Source organism: Polypterus senegalus, chromosome 1, assembly GCF_016835505.1.
Source record: "Polypterus senegalus isolate Bchr_013 chromosome 1, ASM1683550v1, whole genome shotgun sequence".
Classification (NCBI taxonomy): Eukaryota; Metazoa; Chordata; class Cladistia; order Polypteriformes; family Polypteridae; genus Polypterus; species Polypterus senegalus.
In genome coordinates, this window is record NC_053154.1 from 67361427 (window position 1) to 67384536 (window position 23110).

The window sequence follows — 23110 nt, forward strand, 5'->3', positions numbered from 1 at the left end:
ATGTAATAACACTGCAGCAGTTGAAGAGAATGAAGAGGAGGAAGGCTGAGAGAATTATGTTGCAGCAGGAAGCATAGCTCCCACAAGTTAGGAGTCATTTCAGCATGCAGAGAAGGTGGTTGGTCAGTAATGTGAAGTTTGCCTATTCATAACTGAACAAAATTTGTCAGCTGTGACCAAATATCAGTTAGGTGGAGAATATAATTTATTTTATTACAAAACAAGCATAGCAAAACACCAGTTTATTAAGGCTTAATGGTACAATGGGAAGTCCATCTGTTTCGATTGCATTGCATATTTACAAACCTCTATTCACTAGATATGTCTTACATCCCTCTATCTTTGCACATTTTGTTGATTTCTTTGTCAGCCATGCCAGTCACATTGTCTTTTTCTAGCTATGTGATGCACAGACATAAGCCGCACAGTACTGTCTTACGCCAGCCTCTTGCCTTTCTTCATTCGGACATTCCTGCACTCTTCTGGATGGCGGACAACATTATGACCTTGCAAGGGCGCGGATGCCAAACAGGATTATACAGGGATTTTTTTTTTTTTTACTTAAAGAGACAAAATGTGTGGGTTGTGTTATACTGGGGAAAATGCACAAATTAAAATTAACACTTAAAGCTGAACTGCTGGAAAAACAGAAACGGGAAAACAGAGTACACAAGGTAAGCTGATTTGTTTTTGCTATTAAATAAAACAAGGTCACAATTTGTATTATAATACATTTTATATATCACAAAACTAAAGGTTTTAACTGCTCTTAGTATATGCAATACACTACACTATATGCTATATATATATATATGCTACTAAACTGAGTGAAACTTTGGATCTAAAGCAAGGAACAAAATTATTTCACTGTAAAAAGTGAAAAATAGAACATTACTCTATAGAAGTAACAGTAGTAATATATTCATTTACTTTAGCGCTGATTTTCATGTAAATGTATTTCTATCAATATTGGAACCTAGCATGCAGAGACATACTGTAGTTCCTTCTGAAAAGACATCCTTTGATACCATGTCTCTACAGATATGCAGCTTGTTACATTAAAACAAACTGGTGCATGACTGTAGTTCACATATTTCAGCAATTTATCATTTGAGAATCATTGTAGATTTTGCTCGGATGCTTAGATTTAATTGTGTTTTAATTAATATGACTTTTGCTAAATGTAAATTATGTATTTAATATGTGTTGAAATGACAAAACATCACATAGTGAATTATACAAAATAAATTTAGACTTGTTTGTTTAAAGAATAAAATATTTCAACCATATGCTTTTAAATGACAAAAAATACATTTTAATACTACATCATTACTAACTGGACATTGTTAAAAGACTGAACCATGTAATAAAAAAATATCTAACTTATCTCAATAGTAGTAAAATTATGATGGCTTTATTTATGAGTCACAGTTGCAAATGGAAGAAGAAATGGATGGGAAAGATTATCTATTTTACTTCTTTCATTTCAAAATTGTGGGAATAGGGATATTGATAACAATAACATTAATATTATAATATTCTCACTCACTGTTCAGTTTGTTGTATAATTATGTGTACTGCAATGATAGAAAAGGCTGAGATAAATAAAATGATGGACTAGGAGATAGAAGAGTAAAGTTGTAGCTAAAAATAACAGGCTAAGGTCAAAGATCAGAGCCACTAAATTATCCAAGGTCAGAACATTAACCAAACTTAAAAGTCAGAAAACATGCACTAGCGGATGATGCCATGCTGTTGTGAAATCCTTCTATACAAAGCACAAAATAAGGTAAGCAGGCCTCCAAAAAGCACCAGTTAGGTAATACATTTGATGGAGAGAGATGGGAAAATGGTAAATCAACCTATGGCCTTAAATTGAAAGAATTTATTGAAGAGTTCCAAAAACAATAATAAAAATATATATATAAAGGAGAAGCAAAGTTAGAATAAAAACAGGTTTGCCATAAAAGTAAATAAATCCAATGATCCACAAATAAAAAAGGCAATTTAAATAAATGTAGGGCTCTAAAGCTAGGCAATCCAAACAACAAAAGTAGAGCCAAAAAAAAAAAAAAAGAAATCAAAAATCAGTAATGCCAAACTGTTCTCTGAGACCTGCAGCTTCTACTTGCATGCTGCTGGGACAGTCTTCAAGCTGCATAAGGCCCTACCTCCATTGCTTCCACTCTACAGACACAGGGTGGATAAGTAAAACTAAAACATCTAATATAATACAAAATGGCAAAGTATTTAATGAATACAATATTATTAAAATAAGATAATATGACAAAAACATAGAAAAGACAAAACCAAAAACAGAATTAGTAATACATTATACAAAATAATGCTGAATTCATAAGAGAAAAAAATAAATGAACAAGGAATACACAGTCAGGGCAGCAATTCTGGCTGTCATATGGTGACAATGCAGCTTCACTGCTAACAACAAAATGACAGAAAATGTTGGAGCCCATGGCAAACAAAATGTGTGTGAAAATATAAATAAACATCATGTAAAACTGTATAACACTTATACAATACCAAGTCATAATGATAGAAACCTCTGAAACATATAACATGATATTGTTTGCCCTTTTCAGTTTGTTGATCTGGTTTCACCTCCAGTGGAAGTTGGATTTTATTTGAATTTTTTATTTTTTGCAGGTATACAGTAAAACATTTTTTAAATCTCTAGCTATATGTTATGTAGGAGGCAAAGGACTAAGTTTAGCACTTCTCCCTAGGCAGCATCAATTGTACACAGCACACAGTACATGGAGGCGCAAGCTTTTACAGCACCCTTATCCACACCCCACCAAAGCATTAATGTTGCTGAAGAGACAAACACTAAGAAACCTGTCATGCTGCCCTGCTTTTTGGCCTGAGGCAGTCATCAACAGCACTTCCATTAAACAAGGAGAAATGTGAAGACTACACTATAAGGCTATGATCTTTAGTGGTTTCTTATATTAACCACAGCTTTGGGTGGTATTTCTGATCACACATTGAGTTTTCATTAAATACAAATAAAGTTGTGTTATTGGAGAGAAAAACATTTCTGGGACCCTTTTGTGGAGGTAATATACTATGGCCAGCTAAAAAGTGTATCCCAAACATACAAATATGTACTCTGTTGAAAGCATACATGTAAATAGACAATTACTGTACTGTATAATACAGCATATATCTAAAGAATCTTAATGTGAGAATGCTGTGCTTTAAAAGCAAACATGTCTCAGTTCCGAGTTTCTCTGGTTACATACCATTCTTCTACCGTGTTTCCAACTGAGACTACAGCAGATGTTTCTGACTCTGTGGCTGCTAGACCTTGGGTGCTAGCTTTGCATTTACTCTCCTTAAAGCTGTTCTGCCGATTTTTTCTCACCCACATCTATAGAAAAAAAGGCAAAAAACAATCAACATTAAAAACACCACCCATCACAGGAAACAAAAAAGACAAAAATGAATCACTGGATAAATCAAGCTTAAAAAAAAAAGAAAAAAGAAGAATCAGATATGCATGTTTACATTTTTTTTTTAGGATGCCCTAGGCTATCATGAGTTAAGGCTGTCAAAATAAAAGGGAAATTTACAAATGAAGACACAGCACAGTAACACAACTGGTATTCTTTGGGTTAGTTATCAGTGTGTCTCACTGGCAAAAATAAGAACCCTGAGCAGGAATCATATCTGCAACTGGTGCATGGCAGAAAAGACAAACATAAGTGTTAAGTGGGTCAATAAGAAGATAGAAATAAGGGAAGCGTAAATAATAGCTGTATTATTTAGGAGATTTGAAACCAACGACCCTTGTGGTTCATGCAGAGTATGCTTTTTAAATCACTCACAGAGTTGGACATAAAACTCTGAAAACCTGTCAGCAAAGCACTTCCCAGTTCCTTACAGTCCGACAAGAGGACAGCATATGTTGTATGCAGCTGTCTATTAGCATGCAGTATGCCAACAGTGCAATTGACCTGGCACTTTTAGAACTGCACCCACCTGACCTGCAAAAACGTAGCTTCACTCTGTATAAACAATGAATGTTAAATGAGGCTGCCCAAAGAGGGCAGCAGTTTGTGCTTATGGTTGTGAGATTTCAGGATAAATACAGTATATGACTTTAACCTCCACAAAACTTGGATGAAGTTCTCTTAAAACAACAGGCAAACAGCTCAGTTGTTCTGTACAATCTAGTACTCATTCATTAATGTGCTCAATGAATTTACCATCTTTAACCATTTTTAACTTTTTTTCAACACTTCAGTTTTTTGTGATATAACCACAAACTAAGAATTTTCTTTCCTTCTGCTCCCTGTATGGTTGAGGCAAGGGATTACCTGTGGCATTATGTATTCTGAATAAGATTTGGTATAGTATACTGTACCAAAAAAATTTGGCATTTCATTGCAATCCAAATAAATCAACTTAAGCTTAAACTTTACACTGATACCAAATAGCTGTATTGATTACATCTCTTCCAGTTGCTGTAAATTGCTTGCAAAACAGTTACAACATTTCATCTTAAAGCGTTTAGAATTTTTAACATGTGTGTACAATGGTAAAGACTTATCAAATACAAAAAAAAATTCTTTAAGATAAACAATAATAGGAAGTATTATTGACATAAAAGAAAAAAAATCCAGCACTACAGTGAGCTAAAATGTGTTGTTAAAATACAGTCAGAATGACCAAGAGATCACAATACATTTCCACTAATTGCCTGGAAAACATTTTCGTACCATTGTGAACACGTTTCTTTAACAATAGGCACACAGAGTCAGGATTTCAGTACTCAATAAAGTAGAATGATTTGAAAGTGTACAACCAGTACTTTTAGTAACACTTTCAACAGCGTATTCAAGACCAAGAATTTTTTTTTTGTTTGTTTAATAAAATTCTATAGTGTTGCACTACAATGTCTTTCAGAAGCACCATTTTTAAGTGGAGTTTTTTTTTTCTTTAAACTATAGTTAAATATTAAAATATAAATAAAATTTATATGAATTTCAAAAACCTTTCCCGAAAAAACTGATTTCCCTAAACCTTACCAACTATTTACTGCATTATATGTTGAAAACAAGTGTGGGCATCAGGTATGCGTGGTGCAAAAAACTGGTGCTTTTTCAACTAGATGAAAGCCAGTTCACTATTTTGTAAATGAACTGTACCAACTTACCAAAATCACATAATTGCTCAAATTCACAGCAGAGGTATGTCTTTCTAGCGAAAGGTAAATTGTCAATTTCTTTAATTCAATTATCAACAACATAGTCACAGGAAGCCATTGGTTATCTTACCAATACATTGAAAAATATGGTGGGCCAATTTATATCATTTAATCTACTTAAATAACTGTGAGAAAATGCCAAGGTTTTCACAGCAGTGCAGATAAAGTGAAACTAAGAGATGTGGCTTTCCAAACACAAATCACTTTTCACTCTTTTTCTTTCCATGCAAGGTAAAGCACCCTCTCTGTTCTCTATCTTTGCATTTGCAACCAAAACCAGATACATTCATTCATGTATACTGCATGTATATATCAGTTTGAGTATGAGTAGCGCTAGGCAGAAATACTGCATCACAGCTACAGCGCCCAAAGTTTATATCCTGGCCTGGGCACTCACTGTGTGGTGCTTGTGCTTTCTGCCAGCGTCTGTGTAGATTTCTCTCCTCCATCCCTAAAATGTCCAGGTTAGATTAACTGGCTACTGTAAACTGGCTCTATACATTCAGTTTAATCGAACATCCCCTGCAGTGCACAGACAGACGTCTTAGCCAACTGGAAAGTTTTCTGCCTTGCTGCTAATGCTACCAATTCTGAACTGTCTTTAGAGGATTAGAAAATGATCTAATGAATATGTGAATACTGCACAAAGTACTCTTAAAAAATAAGAAAAATCTTATTTCTAGGCATGACTTTTTAAAATCTAATGTCTATATTCTACAAACTTTTGTAATACCTACTGTTGTATCTCATTTTTTTTCCTAGTACATATATTTTATAAATCAGTAAGTCAAATATGAGTGTTTCTCAATTTGGGTACATTGAAGACTGGTATACAGTCACAATTCAGGCAGGCTAAACATCTTTTTGGTGGACACCAAACCTACAGTTAAGTTCCTTAACTTGCTCATAAACCTTCTTTACATAATGATGAATACCCTTCCAAAAATGTTTAAAATATTTAATCCTGCTATCAGAAAGTGGACAGGCTGACTTTTTCATGATCACAGAGTTAGGCAATTTTAAAGACAAACCATGTATAGTTTAATAAATCAAACTCTACAGCCATTAGATCACACGGTTTTAAAGTACGATATGAATATCAGATTCAATGCAATAAACATTTTGGTGTAAATTTAAAATCTATGTACTAAATAAAAGCAAGTTACAAAAAAGCAGAAAAATAAGATCATATAATTTTCTTTTTACAAGATTAAAAAGTCAAAGTCACTAAGAAGAAAACGCAATAAATATTAAAAAAATGTTACTTGCAGAAGAAATTTATAGCAGTAATTTCAGTAAATATATTTTAAGAACTGTAAATTCTAAACAATTTACAAGGGAAAAAATCCATCTTGGGGAAACATCATCGACATTCACTTTTAAACAATTTTCAAACAAAGGTTACATAATAAGAACTTATCCCACAAATAAAGGGATACTGGGTTACTTTGGTCATTTCTGGGTAACAGATGAATGGTGTTTTTGAAGGGCTTTGTAGTATACACTCCTTATCTTCCTGTCACTTTTCATTTAGAAAGTCTTTCCCAGGGCTAAAAGGGAACAATCCATCTCTACTCTGTTGATAAGTAGGTGTTGCATTTCTTAGCTTCTTTAGACTTTTAATTTTCCTAAATTCACTGCATATTTTTGGGTTACAATAAGTGATGGAGAGAAACAGAGAATATGTGTGAAAATAATCAAGTGCTTATCTATTTTTTTTAGCTTCTAATTTACAGCGAGATCAGAGCACAAAGCCTGGATCCATGCCATTCTTCAACAGGCAATACAATCTCTCTGGATTCAAACTAAACCTAATTACTGCTTTTACAGGAGGCCATGTGAACACTTTAATTTCATGTTAAACACTTCTGCAGTTTGTTTAAAGATTTTTTTAATATGACAATAACCTTAGAAATTCCAAAGGCCCCCTTCATTTTATTGTTCATGAGTTTGGAGAATTTAGGACTGTTGTCCCACAGAAAATGTTCTGTAACTGGTGAAAGCTACAGTATGCATTTATTCAGAACCAGCACAATAATACATCCATTGTACTGGTTTAAAATTATATATATATTTTATACAGTGGTGTGAAAAACTATTTCTTATTCTTTTGCATGTTTGTCACACAAAATGTTTCTGATCATCAAACACATTTAACCATTAGTCAAATATAACACAAGTAAACACAAAATGTAGTTTTTAAATGATGGTTTTTATTATTTAGGGAGAAAAAAAATCCAAACCTATATATATATCTATATCTATATATATATATATATATATATATATATATATATACAGTGGTGTGAAAAACTATTTGCCCCTTCCTGATTTCTTATTCTTTTGCATGTTTGTCACACAAAATGTTTCTGATCATCAAACACATTTAACCATTAGTCAAATATAACACAAGTAAACACAAACTGCAGTTTTAAATGATGGTTTTATTATTTAGGAAAAAAAATCCAAACCTACATGGCCCTGTGTGAAAAAGTAATTGCCCCCTGAACCTAATAATTGGTTGGGCCACCCTTAGCAGCAATAACTTCAATCAAGCCTTTGCGATAACTTGCAATGAGTCTTTTACAGCTCTCTGGAGGAATTTTGGCCCACTCATCTTTGCATAATTGTTGTAATTCAGCTTTATTTGAGGGTTTTCTAGCATGAACCACCTTTTTAAGGTCATGCCATAGCATCTCAATTGGATTCAGGTCAGGACTTTGACTAGGCCACTCCAAAGTCTTCATTTTGTTTTTCTTCAGCCATTCAGAGGTGGATTTGCTGGTGTGTTTTGGGTCATTGTCCTGTTGCAGCACCCAAGATCGCTTCAGTTTGAGTTGACGAACAGATGGCGGACATTCTCCTTCAGGATTTTTGGTAGACAGTAGAATTCAGGGTTCCATCTATCACAGCAAGCCTTCCAGGTCCTGAAGCAGCAAAACAACCCCAGACCATCACACTACCACCACCATATTTTACTGTTGGTATGATGTTCTTTTTCTGAAATGCTGTGTTCCTTTTACGCCAGATGTAACGGGACATTTGCCTTCCAAAAAGTTCAACTTTTGTCTCATCAGTCCGCAAGGTATTTTTCCAAAAGTCTTGACAATCATTGAGATGTTTCTTAGCAAAACTGAGACGAGCCCTAATGTTCTTTTTGCTTAACAGTGATTTGCGTCTTGGAAATCTGCCATGCAGGCCGTTTTTGCCCAGTCTCTTTCTTATGGTGGAGTCGTGAACACTGACCTTAATTGAGGCAAGTGAGGCCTGCAGTTCTTTAGACGTTGTCCTGGGGTCTTTTGTGACCTCTCGGATGAGTCGTCTCTACGCTCTTGGGGTAATTTTGGTCGGCCGGCCACTCCTGGGAAGGTTCACCACTGTTCCATGTTTTTGCCATTTGTGGATAATGGCTCTCACTGTGGTTCGCTGGCGTCCAAAAGCTTTAGAAATGGCTTTATAACCTTTACCAGACTGATAGATCTCAATTACTTCTGTTCTCATTTGTTCCTGAATTTCTTTGGATCTTGGCATGATGTCTAGCTTTTGAGGTGCTTTTGGTCTACTTCTCTGTGTCAGGCAGCTCCTATTTAAGTGATTTCTTGATTGAAACAGCTGTGGCAGTAATCAGGCCTGGGGGTGGCTACGGAAATTGAACTCAGGTGTGATACACCACAGTTAGGTTATTTTTAACAATGGGGCAATTACTTTTTCACACAGGGCCATGTAGGTTTGGATTTTTTCTCCTAAATAATAAAACCATCATTTAAAACTGCATTTTGTGTTTACTTGTGTTATATTTGACTAATGGTTAAATGTGTTTGATGATCAGAAACATTTTGTGTGACAAACATGCAAAAGAATAAGAAATCAGGAAGGGGGCAAATAGTTTTTCACACCACTGTATATATATCTATATATATCTCTATATCTCTATCTATCTATATCTATATATATATCTATCTATATCTATATCTATATCTATATCTATATCTATATATATCTATATCTATATATATCTATATCTATATATATATCTATATATATCTATATATACACACACCTTTTTATACACACACAAACACACACTCATACACAGAGAGTTTTCAGCTTTATGAAATACATTACAAAACCATGAGATTCTATATGACTAAAAATATATCTTTTTAGAATACATCCTAATGAAATGAATGGCAGTGAGTATTGCTACCACTTCATGTATCCAGTGTTCAAATCACATGCCTCATTGTCATTCATATGCAGTGTTCATGTTTTTCCCACGTCTGATTGCCTTTTTCCATCCATATATCCAAAGACATGCAGGTTAGATTAATTACCAATTTTAATTTATCACCTAGGGGAGTGTAAGTGTGGGTGTTTGCGCAAATTGCACCTGCCCCACTCCTTGACATAAAAATGGAACAGACAGGTTTGAGAACATTATTTTAATGTAATTGTTTATTTGGCAATTTAAACAGTCTAAGTATATTAAGCATATTTTGATTCACCATTACAAAACAAATATCTCAGCCCATGTAAAGTCAGCTAGTTAAATAACCTATAATAACAAAAAGTATAGCATGGCATTATAATTCAAACAGGACATAGTGTACAACAGAGATAGGAGAAAGTGGAAGATTTTCATGGATTAGGAGATGAAATGTTAGTTAAAAGCCTAGTTCATTAACAAAAGTCAGTCTACACTGTCAACAAGCCAAATACAAAACTCATAAATCAAAATCTAGGTCTAATTCAAAGCACTACTTGTAATGCCAGTGAAATACTAGCAGAACATACACTCTCAAAGACTGGATTTTTAATCTGCAAACTCAGAAAACCAGGAAGAATTAAGCTATGAACTTTATACTAATTTGGTAATGAGGTCATAACCTCATGGTACACCTAAGAATAACCAAGCCCACCAGCAACTGCTCTCTGCATCACAGCAACAAACCCACAAAATGGTGGCAATTGTAGAAAAACTAAATAATAAAAAAATATTTCAATTCCTCCAAATAATTAATACGGGGTAAAATGATTGTCAAAGTTCTGCATGCTTGAAAACAGTCCAGAATATAATTACAATATAATAATAATAAAAAAAAAACTTAAAACGAAATCATAACACAGAGGCAGTTTGGCATGTTTGTTTCTTTGAACAGTTGCCTAAAGAAGGGGCCCGAGTTGTCTCGAAAGCTTGCATAATGTAATATTTTTAGTTAGCCAATAAAAGGTGTCATTTTGCTTGACTTCTCGCTACTTTGAAAAGTGCAAAGTAAAAAAAAGTGCAAAAGTAAAAGACTAAGATTAAACCATGAAACCTAAAAATGTTTTGATGATTCTTATTACTTTGTTTCACAATAACATTTAAAACATTTTCTATAATGAAATTGTTACTTATAGTTTATTAAAGCTACTTCACTTTTTTGTTTTAAATCCTTGTCATTTCTCAATTCATTAAACGTGGCTTTTAAAACTGTTTCTAGATTACTTTCAGTAGTTCAAGTACACTGTGCACTTTTACTATGTAGGCTTCTTTCAAAGATCTTGTCCTTCGGTCATTGCCTAAAAAGACTTATTAGTTTAACATTCATTTTCAAAACAGTCTTCTTGTCTATGTATATACAGTAAGTACTCTGCAGTGGAAAGTGTTCATCTAGAGCAGCTTCTTCTTTTTTGTACACTTTGCAACCACAACAGGCCCTAGCTCACAATTACTTACAATTGGATTCACTAGCTCAAAAATTAATTGATTTTTGAGAGGAGCCTGATGAGAGAATAGTTACTAGAAAATTAATATATTACAGTCTATCATTAAAATTAAAGATATATCCATAACAACCATGATGAATATTTTGTAATTTTCAATGAAAATATTGTTTTATAGAATACATTTTTAATGAGAAAAAATGGGCTAGATAATGCGTTATGACCTATTATGATTCCACTAAACTACCAAGAGGAGAAATGATTAGAAGCAAGACATTTAAAATTAACATTAAAGCATGAAGGACGACGCGGAAAATGACTCTTCCACAAAAAGCAATATTCAAATTAAATACATTCACAAATGTGTTAGAGAAGTTAATCAAATCTTGTGGTGTATATATGACCCTGTAGCCTGAAAGAATAATTCATCAAACTTCCGAGAAAAAGAATTCTATTAAAGGCAGAATTTGGCTTCTGTTTAAGAAAGTAGTTTGTATAAAGCACAGCAGGCACAGCAGCACCCCAGGACACAAAATTCAGAAATTCAGTACTGGTTTTAAGCAAGAATATGCCTTGTTGAATAGCTGTAATAAAACTCTTTTTAGGGATGTTAATGTCAAGAATGCTGTTTTTACGTGAATCTTGAAACATTTTAACTTACAATAATCACTGCACCGAATCAGCAAAATGTGTTGAACATGCAACCTGCATTTTAAGCTTTAAGTATATGTTTAAGTTTCTTTAAATTTGTTTAAAATATCTTTTTGCAAAAGGTTCCTTAGGACAAAGGAGGTGCTCAGCATGTCTTGGAAGGAAAGGCAATGGGGGTTGGTGAAAAAGAAAAAATTAAACTGTGGACACATACTAGGATGTTTGGTTTGCTCTAAAGACTACTATATATTCAGTATCAGCAAAAGTATATATGACAGAGGCGTCCTGATTAGGAAATGTTATTAAAGTTATAAAAATGTATTTTTTTAAACTATGGTAGTAGCTCATCAGGGATTTATGAGCAACACACCCACTTCTCCACACCAAATACAAGACAGGCCTTTTATATTCTATGGTTTGCTTTTATCTGATCCAATTATATTTTCTCTCTCTATAAAATGGTACAGTATGTACAGTCAGTTTTGGAAGAACTGTTACCTTACTATTATTCCTATGGATTTGGATAAATTAAGGCCAGTAAAATAAATACAAAAATTTATTTAGTTCCAGGTAACAGTCATAAACTAGTAAAAATACTGTACATAAATAAACCAACCCACATCTGGGTTTTCCCTGCACTTTATATCTCCTTTTGTTATAAAAATATGCACATTCTATTGTAAAATGGTAACAATAAAAGGTAAGCTTTGGATTTAGACCATTGGAATTTTAACAATTTTAATTAGTATGCTGCCAAATGCAATAGGTAATCTGATAAAGAAAACTCCTTTAGTTAATAATTCACATAATAATTTAGCATGGGTTCATTCCATGGTCTGAATAGAGATTATAAAGTCTATCGGGATTTGGTACTTGATGGTGAAAGTGCATTATAATGTGTATTATTTACAAATCACTCTATCAAGATTAACATTTTTTAAGTGCTTGTTCTTTTGTTGGTGTGCTGCCAGCATTTCAATGGTATCTTAACAATCTTGGGTCTAAAACAGCACCTTCTTCAAGCACGAAGGAAAATCAGAAAATAATTGCTTCTTGTTTCAATGTAAAGCATCCAGAGAAAGCACTTAAAAATGCTTATTTTTTATAATGTCTTTTTACTTTTATAAATTTACAAGGTAAGTATATTACAAAATGTTAATTATTTTAATCAATCACGCTTGAACTTCTCTCCCACAACAGTATGAGAAATGAAAAGGTCCTCTGTCTGAACAATTATTATTGCTTTTTTTAGGAAAATCCTGCACATATTACAAATGTCTAAATCTCTTTCTGCAAAGTAACATTCTACAATTTTGAAAAGTAAATAAGTTTATAATCACCAAATGATTAATTTAATAAATATAAATTCAAATGCATGTGTGGACAAATCCTAAATGCATTTGGTAGTCTGCTGGGTTAGCAATGTTTGTCAGCCTAATAGTGCATTTATATTTTCTTCCAGTCCACTTTATATACAGGGTGGAGGGTTACCTGTAACTTTTTACAACAATGCTTGTTTGTAAAGTTTTGTTATATATCAGTTCATAGCACTCTTCTATCACAATATAAACATGCTCCTCATCTTGGAAGAGAATATTTCAAAAAATTAAGTCATGTTGATGCAAAATGTTTTTCCAATGTACACATTACCAAAAATTAACTGAAATACCGCATTAATATTGCATTCTCAAATTTTGTTTTAACACCTAATTTAGATCCCACCAATTAGTTTCTCTGTCAAAAATATCATCTATTTGACCTTAAGTTATACTGAAGTACAACATATCCTTTACAGAGTCATGCACCTTTAGTTGACTACATCCAGTGGTCTATGTATACAGCTGTACTAAACTATGTCATGCTTGCACCATTAAACGCGTCTTCATGTTAGTAAAGATGACGTTTAGGCCTCAAAAAGCATGTTTATACTCTGCAGTTTTTAAGCTAATGGAAAGGAGCATTTTCACAACCTACAGTATACCAGAGAGGAAGGTGTTCTTGTCTCTTAGGAGCCCAAAATACGTATTGGTTATTTCATATGATATTCCTTTCATGCTTTTTCTGTGACTTTATAAGGCAAGATTTATTTATAACAAAACTAGGGGGCTCTGCCCCCTGCTCGCTTCGCTCGCCCACCCCCAGGTTTGGTTTACTGGATACATAATTTAAAGAGACTGTTATTTTCATGGGAATTGTTACATATTCATTATGCATTGTTACATATGCATTATTTTCACTTTTACAGTTTTTAAGCTAATGCAAAGGAGCATTTTCACAACCTACAGTATACCAGAGAGGAAGGTGTTCTTGTCTCTTAGGAGCCCAAAATACGTATTGGTTATTTTGTATGATATTCCTTTCATGCTTTTTCTGTGACTTTATAAGGCAAGATTTATTTATAACAAAACTAGGGGGCTCTGCCCCCTGCTCACTTCGCTCGCCCACCCCCAGGTTTGGTTTACTGGATACATAATTTAAAGAGACTGTTATTTTCATGGGAATTGTTACATATGCATTATTTTCACTTTTACTTTAAAACTTATGTAAAAACAATACTTGTCCTTTATTTACGGCCCCGGGCATGGTTACGTCTCTTTCTCACAGGATGTATAACGCTGCTTGCATCGTGAAGGGGGTGCGGCTGAATGCACGCTAAGGAGATGCCGTTGGATCATCTGCTGTCCTTCTGCTGCTGGCGAGCTGCCTGTTCTGCTTGTCTTGCTGCATGATCATTTCAAAGTCTGTCCAGCAGCTGTCCTTTTGCTACTTTGTCTCTGCCACTCACATTGTGAAAGGGGTAGAGGGGTTAGGATGGCTGAAAACACACTAAGAAGAAGCAGTCAGATCATCTGCTGGCTTTTTGCTGCTGGCGAGCTGCGTGTTTTGCTTGTCGCTTGTTGTTATTTTAAGAGCTGGGAGTACATGAAGTGTGTCTGCCAAAAGCAATCCAACAACTGCTAGGTTAGATGTCCGTGGACTTGTTTTAAATGTTGTCTCACTGCCTTGTCTCGCGTGACATTGTAAAACAATACTTGTCCCTTATTTCCGGACCAGGGCGTGGTTAAATCTCTCTCGCAGGACGTATAACACTGCTTGCGCTGTGAAGGGAGAGGGAGGGGGGTTGGGGTGGGGCTGAACGCATGCTAAGGAGATGCCGTCAGATCATCTGCTGTCTTTTGGCTGCTGGCAAGCTGAGTTGTTTTGCTTGTTGCTGGACTTTTTTTTTTTTTTTTTTTATAATAGAGAGATAAGGCCCTCTGATTTTGAAAGGTTAATGTCCAACTTCTAAGACTAAAACACTAAATATCTGTGACAGGAACACTATATGAACATTCAAGCCATCACATGTGATAATCAAGCAGCTAAATATTTTAGGTCATTATCACAGCTGTAGTAACTTGTCAGTTGAAAAGAGTTACCGCCTGCATCAGTGTACAGAACATTATTTTTTCCCCCAAGATGTACATTTCATGAAATGACTCCACACTACATCAGCATTTTCTAAATCTTACAGTCTGACTAGTATAGTTATTTATTGCTGTCATAATGCTGGTTGAAATTATGATTTCTCTTCACTTGTATCTGGTATTGAAGCAGCAGTGAAACAGTCCGCCTTGTCCTAACCCTTAAAGTTGGCGTTACCTTCTTTATAATGTGGTTAGTAGGAGAATTAACTTTTGGCCTCCTTACCTCAGTTAGAACATTAGAAGAATTTAGATGAGAACAGGACACAGACCAACAAAGCTTGCCAGTCATATCCACTTAATTCTTCTTAAAAAAAAAAAAAAAATCAAGTCTAGTTGCATTACAGTTAACCTTATTTTTTCTCTTGCTTGCTTTACAGACTTGCTGCACAGTTTCACTATATTACTCACTAGAAGGTGTATGCATGATAAGTCTGGTTAGTACTTGACGTGAAAGCCGCATGGCAAAAATGACATCAGACGCAGCTGCTTTGCACATGATGGTGATTTTCAAGGAGAGTTTGGTTACATGGGTGCCAGAATGATGAATGAAGTGCTGAATACAACTTCCTTATTTCTTTTATTCCTAAAGCCTCCAATAACCAGCACAACACTTCTTTGTTCTTTGATCATACGAATTTTACTTCGGCTGTGAAATTGTTAAGTATGCAACAATGACCAAATACTGTCACCTTCTGATTAGGAGAATATCAACAAAGCAGTAGAATGGGCTTCCACAAGTATAAATGTGTTTTGGTCACTGACATTTTGTATGCGTGGTTTACATTGTGGTATGCGTGCAGGCTTTACGCAGTAAGTATAAATAAGACAGTCTGGTGTGCTATAAGCAGCTGACTTTAAAAGTTACGCGGAAGTTAAGCTCATACTTGAAGAATTTGGTATTTTGCTTTAATCAATTTGATTTTAAATAGGAAAATGTTGCATGGACCAAAGATCCAAAACATCTGGTAGTCAGCCAGGCTTTGTGAGTCTGTAGTTTGGTTCTCTGGAATTAAGATCTAGTAGTCCAGACTTTGATTTATCCAGCCCTTAAATGCTTCAGTATCAAAACTCCACACATAGAGTTCCCAGGACAGAATTTAGATACAGATTTTGTTTTTGTTTTTTTTAACATATTTTTGTGTAAATTAAATTAAAAAAATCTAGAAAGCACAGTAGCTAAATGGACAAACACCTCACATTGTCTGGAGCTCAGTATGATTTTGTGTTGCGGTACATTCTAATTGGAGTTTATTTTGATTTTCTTCAGGGGGCTAGCACACCTCTTTTAGGTTCTTTGGTGACTCCAAAATGGCCATATTAACATAAGTCTGGCATGTGTTCATATGTACAGTTAGGGTCCCTGAAACAGACTACTGTTTTTAACAAAGGCCTCACTTACACCAACTGTTACAATAATGGCTAATGTTGTCAGGATACTTGGATGGTGCAGAACAGCATGGTTATCAAAAACAAAATCTGTTATTGTCTTTATGAACGTGGGAGATATAATGTATATATAATAATATATTATTACACACATATACTGTATAATATATACAGTTCCTTGAATAAGTATTTTGTTTACCTAGGCTATTTCAATTAGACTGTATTATGACATTTAAAATAGGATTTTTCAACAGTGGATACATGACAAAGACAGTCTGTCTGAAAAACCCATATCCTAGAAAAAGGGTTTCTACAACACTGTAACAGTGTTTATGTAAGATCTCACTGGTGTGTCCGGTTTCTTTGGTATCCCTGATCTGTATAAATATGAATTACTAGAAGGGTGCAGAGTTAATGGTCAGTGGCATGCAATACAGACATCATTGCAGTAATTCTCACAAAAAGTGTTGGACTAGCAGAAATTTCAAACAGATGAAATTGGTGGTGCTGTGTTAGAAAGCAATTCAATTTTTAAAGAATGGGAAAAAATTACATAAACACCAAAAACCATAGAACAGTAAATTATGTATACTATACACTCAAATTTATAACATAACCCAAACCAAGCCACAAGCTACACTGGTCAGAGGGACATGAATAGCTTGGTATAAAACCCAGAATCAGTTTTCAAATCTGAACCCCTTCCAATGGACCAAATAAAACACCTGGGAAACAAAATTTTATTTTAAATGGACTGTGGAAATTAAATGTTCATTTCTAATACTTGGTTGAAAACCCTTTGTTCTTGAACTCGTGGACATCACCAGATGCTGGGTTTCCTCAATTTTAATGCTCTGCCAGGCCTTTACTGCAGTGGCATTCAGTTGCTGTTTGTTTGTGGGCCTTTCTGTCTGAAGTTTAGTCTTCAACAAGTAAAATGCATGCTCAATTGGGTTAAGATCAGGTGACTGACTTGGCCATTCAAGAATTTTCCACTTCTTTGCTTTAATAAACTCCTGGGTTGCTTTGGCTGTATGTTTTGGGTCATTGTCCATCTGTATCATGAAACGCCGCCCAATCAATTTGACTGCATTTTGCTGGATTTGAGCAGACAGTACGTCTCTGAACACCTCAGAATTCATTCGGCTACTTCTGTCCTGTGTCACATCATCAATAAACACTAGTGTCCCAGTGCCACTGGCAGCCATGCACACCCAAGCCATCACACTGCCTCCACCGTGTTTTATGGATGATGTGGTATGCTTTGGATAATGAGCTGTTCCACGCCTTCTCCGTACTTTTTTCTTGCCATCAGTCTGGTAGAGGTTGATCTTGGTTAATCTGTCCAAAGAATGTTTTTTCCAGAACTGTGCTGGCTTTTTTTAGATGTTCTTTAGTAAGGTCCAATTTAGCCTTTCTATTCTTGAGGCTTATGAGTGGCTTACCCCTTGCAGTGCCCCCTCTGTATTTACTTTCATGCAGTCTTCTCTTTATGGTAGACCTGGATATCGATACTCCTACCCCCTGGAGAGTGTTGTTCACTTGGTTGGCTGTTGTGAAGGGGTTTCTCTTCACCATAGAAATGATTCTGCGATCATCCACCACTGTTGTCTTCCGTGGACGCCCAGGTCTTTTACGTTGCTGAGTTCACCAGTGCTTGCTTTCTTTCTCAGGATGTACCAAACTGTAGATTTTGCCACTCGTAATATTGTAGCAATTTCTCGTGTGGGTTTATTCTGTTTTCACAGCTTAAGGATGGCTTCTTTCACCTGCATGGAGAGCTCCTTTGACCGCATGTTGTCTGTTCACAGCAAAATCTTCCACATGCAAGCACCACACCGCAAATCAACTCCAGGCCTTTTATCTGCTTAATTGATAATGACAAAATGATGGACTTGCTCACACCTGCCCATGAAATAGCCTTTGAGTCAATTGTCCAATTACTTTTGAGCCCCTGAAATGAAGGGATTGTGTTAAAAAATGCTTTAGTTGCCTCACATTTTTATGCAATCGTTTTGTTCACCCCACTGAATTAAAGCTGAAAGTCTGCACTTCAACTGCATCTGAGTTGTTTCATTTAAAATTCATTGTGGTAATGTACAGAACCAAAATTAGAAAAAAGTTGTCTCTGTCCAAATATTTATGGACCTAACTGTATCTTCACTATATAAAAATTGCTTTGGGGCTGATAGACCAAAAGTGATTTAAATTCAGAAATGTGAATCATACTAAAAATTTTTTATTCTTAACTTTAATTACAGCACAATGAAAAGAACAGCAGGGCCCCTCAGTTTTTATCTGCCTCAGTGTAACTTTGACTTGGATTAGAGCTCCTTTAAAACAAATCAACATGTAAAGAAAACAAAATACAGGCCAACAGAGCCTTAAATAAACCCAACCTTTGACAAAGAAGTTACTCTAACTACCTCTTTAGTATTGGTATGCAGTTTTGCCAAAACTGCTCATTTAAAACTGTCCACCCATTATTTTTGTTTAACTGCTTTTTCCAGTTCAGGGTCATTGTGAAGATGGACATTGTCTTAGTAGTACTGGGTGATACTGGGAACACACCTACTGATTCTAGGATAATTGGAGTACAGTTAAAAAAACTCATCTTTTTTCAGTTTTATAGATATCATCATACCTGCCCTTTACTAGAAGATGTAGAAGAACGTCGTCTTGAGTAGTTTCGGACAAGAAAACCTCTGTGTGGAGTTGTCATCTTTTTTTGTCGGGATTCAGTGGCTGGGGTAGGATCTCCCAAATAACGTTGAGCTGCTCGGAGTAATTTTGAGAAGATGGTCTTTGAGAATCCATCTGGAGCTGCAAAAATTAGGATTTAAAAACAGCATTAAAACTAACATTGATTGCTGTTAAATTGTTCAATGAGAGTTCTTAGACCAATATTCCTTAGAAAAGGGTGCACAAATTAGTACAATGAATGGGCAGACCATACAGGAATAATCAAAAAAAGTGCTTAACTAATCAATTAATTATGAAATTGTGTAGTATGCTTCTAAAATGTATTCTGTATATCATTGAGTGTACAATTCAGATAACCACCTAAAAAGAATTTTCAGGAATATACAGTACATTATGGGTAATGTGGAAACATTGCAATTCAGGACGTTCTCTGAAGAAACTGAAGAACACTTGAGCAATATAAATGTGAAAAAGCCAATTGAATTGTGCTTCAATAGTAACATCTTTATTGTAAATTCTTATGTTTAGATGCAACAGTTTGTGGATAACATGGCAGATATTAAAGAAGCAAAAATATTCAAAGTAAGACTCAGCACCAAACCTTAACCAGCAACCTCAGATCACCGAAGTTAACAATTTTATCAAAGAACATGGATTTTTATTGCAAATGAAGGCTATTTAAAAATATTCTGTACCTTCACCTAAAGTCTCAAAAAAGACATAGCTATGTTAATATTCATTGTTTCTGTCAGTGACCTATATATTTTGGTGTAGTTAAGTGCATCAGTCTTTAAATTCTCTATAAGAGAAGTATGATTTAGTGTCAACAGATGTTTCAAATTTTTCATAATGTTGAATTCTAAATATGTGAATTTGTATGATGTAGCTACTAGATTGCTGAGCATGCACATTTATGGAGAAAATTTTGTCTTTGCAAACAACATACATAGCTTTAACAGACAATGAACAGGGAGTCTGGATTAGTTTCAGACTGTAGCACCTTTTGTCCCTCCATCCATCATCAACCCGCTATATCCTAACTACAGGGTCACAAGGGTCTGCTGGAACCAATCCCAGCCAACACAGGGCACAAGGCAGGAAACAAACCCCCGGCAGGGCGCCATCCCACCGCACGGAACACATACTCACACACCAAGCGCACACTAGGGACAATTCAGAATCGCCAATGCACCTAACCTGCATGTCTTTGGACTGTGGGAGGAAACCCACGCAAACACGGGGAGAACATGCAAACTCCACACAGGGAAGACCTGGGAAGCGAACCCGGGTCTCCTAACTACGAGGCAACAGCGCTACCCACTGCACCACCGTGCCGCCCTTTGTCCTACTTTCACCTCTAAATTTGCTAATGAGTAGAGATAGTGAGCCCAGTTCATTGGCTGTAGAAAAACAGAGGAGCAAAGGAGGGATTCTCTGCCATTAGCAAAAAGAATTGATGAAATCCTTGCCTTGTACTACAATTTAGAACAAAAGTCTATATTTTAAAACTGATATTTAATGCAGGCTATGACTTTTGTTTTAAACCCATACCAGTTCAAAATGATAAATCAGTAATTTAATTTAACTCTATCAAAGACTATTTCTATCTCACAGATAAAAATGCCTCCAGGCATTAGGTTGTTTTCAAGGTATATATCACATTAAATAGATTAAAGAGTGTAGGATCAAGTGCAATTAATTCTTGAAACAGCAAAAGAATCAACTGTAATAGCTGAATATGAATATTCCACACCACACATTTTATAGGGTTTGTGATGTCAGATCATGGTAATTGCTAATGCAATGTGTTGGTTGCTTAGCCTAGGAGTTTTCGACTGTCAAATGTATGTTATGAGATCCTCATTATTCAGCACCCTGTAAGCATCATACCACAGAACTTAAATCTGGTTAGGAGAATCATCTTAGTATTAAGAACATGATCACAAACACAAGATCAGTCTAAAGGGTAAGCTATTTATTTTGTACATAGAGTATGTTGTGTTAAAGCACACTAACATTAAGACTGTGTGTAACCTCCCTGTGCTGCAATAGAGGTCTGAACTCCAACATGCAAACAATCCTACAGTTGATGAAGTTGCCCTCCTGTGGAACGTCATTTCATACCCTTTCAACTTCTAGGTGGAAGTGGATGAGGTTAGTCACTGGTGGCAGAGTACAGGAAGTAGTCCATCCAATCCACTCCCATACATGCTCAGTCGAGAAGAGGTCTGGTAAATGTCCCAGCTAGGGGTGCTGAAAGACAATCTCTAAAACAAGTTGAGTTGCACTAACAGCAACTGGGTAAATGCTGTGTTTCTGGAAAAACACATTTTACATTTTACAGTATTCAGAAACTGTGTGAGAAGCAGCTGGATGATTTCCCGGACTATAAAATTGATTGAAGACACACTGATGATTGAGAAGTGAATAACTAATTTTTAATGACTGTAAAAAAAAAGTGTTAATTTCTTATTGTGTTCTCTCAGTAACAGGAAAAAAACCTTTTTGAAGAACTTTATTTTCCCCTTTAACATCCCACCCCCAACCTTCTACTGGAAATTACCAACAACAGGAATGTCAAACAAGATCATATAAATTTAACTTGTTAAGGGACATAAAAATAAACACAACACTGAAATAAGTAACGTTGGTCAATGTCCCGTCCAGAAATACGAAATAAAAATGACAACTGTAGATGAACACCATGATGCTCAGCATGGGCCCTAGGTGTTACAAACATACACATTTTGGACACAGCCACTTGCCAGGTCTCCACTGGATACATATATTAATATCACTCATTCGTATGCTTTAAAAGTGACAGACTGCCATTCTTCCCTCTAATCTGCCTGTCTGAGGCACCACTTCAGGCAGGAATGACTGGATTCCTGCTTTAAAAAGACAACCAGATATGGTCCAAATGGGTACTTTCGAAGTGCACATCCATACATCTTGCCCATTCCAGAACCATGTCCCCAACTGTGGGTACTCGCCTATTCCCATCATGAGCAGGCCCTATGCATTATAAACACAACATGTCCAATACTATTTTGCAATTTAACGGAAGAATCATAAAGCAGTATGAAGTTCATCTTCATAACTCCCACTCAAACTGTATTAATTCCAGGAATACTGCACAGTGACATCTACCAAGCATAAAGAAAACTTTGCCATTTGGGAACAAAAAATGACTGTTTATATAATACTGCAAGCACCACTAAGTGATGGCAGTGCTGAGACCTTCTTCATACTCTCTATCATCACAGGGTGCTCCAGTGAAATGTTGATCATCATAAAATCATCTGCTGCCTATCTTTATCATAATGTATTACAGTATTTTTAACTGTACCTTAATTTATTAAAATTTTGCTTGATAGATCTAGCCATATTCATTTCTTGTTTATTTGATCATTGGTTTGATTTAGATGAGAATTGTGGAGAGGAGCGTGCTTAGTGCACTTTATTATTATAATAAATAATTATTGGACTTTTTATCTGGTGTCTGGGGGTTCAAGGGAGCGAGAGAGCCTTAATATGTCACAGCAGCTCAAGTTTCTACAAACTTGTGTCATCTGTGCAATTGTTTTTTTTTTTTTTTACTCTATATGTAAAGCGATCTTGGGTTTGTGAAAGGCGCTGCTCAATAAATGTAAGATTGTTATTATTACTTTCTTATGATTTTCAAGTACCAAATACTATGTATTTACAGAAGGAAGAGAATGACCATTTTCTCTTTACATGCTGCTTCCTCTTTTGTTACAGAGTAAAGTATTATCTGGCTTTTGAAGTATGTATTGAGAGACTCCTACAGAGGTGAACACTAAATGACCAAAGCTGTTTTAATCCCATTATAAATTTATATTTATGATGAAATACATTTAATACAGCCATCAGCTAATAATGAAAGTGGATTAAATGACCTGACCTGTTAAACATACTTGATTACCAACAAGCTGCAAAGCTCTTA

The 23110-nt window shown here is 35.3% G+C and overlaps 1 protein-coding gene across 1 annotated transcript in view; it reads right to left on the bottom strand.

The window, feature by feature from the left end:
* LOC120523789 overlaps positions 1–23110 on the bottom strand; it is a 126765-nt gene that overhangs the window by 88680 nt on the left and 14975 nt on the right. The window contains exons 3-4 of the mRNA XM_039745429.1: positions 19085–19263; positions 3264–3391 (exon numbers count right to left, since the gene is read on the bottom strand). Coding sequence (XP_039601363.1) covers positions 3264–3391; positions 19085–19263 — 307 coding nt within the window. The remainder of the gene's footprint in view (positions 1–3263; positions 3392–19084; positions 19264–23110) is intronic.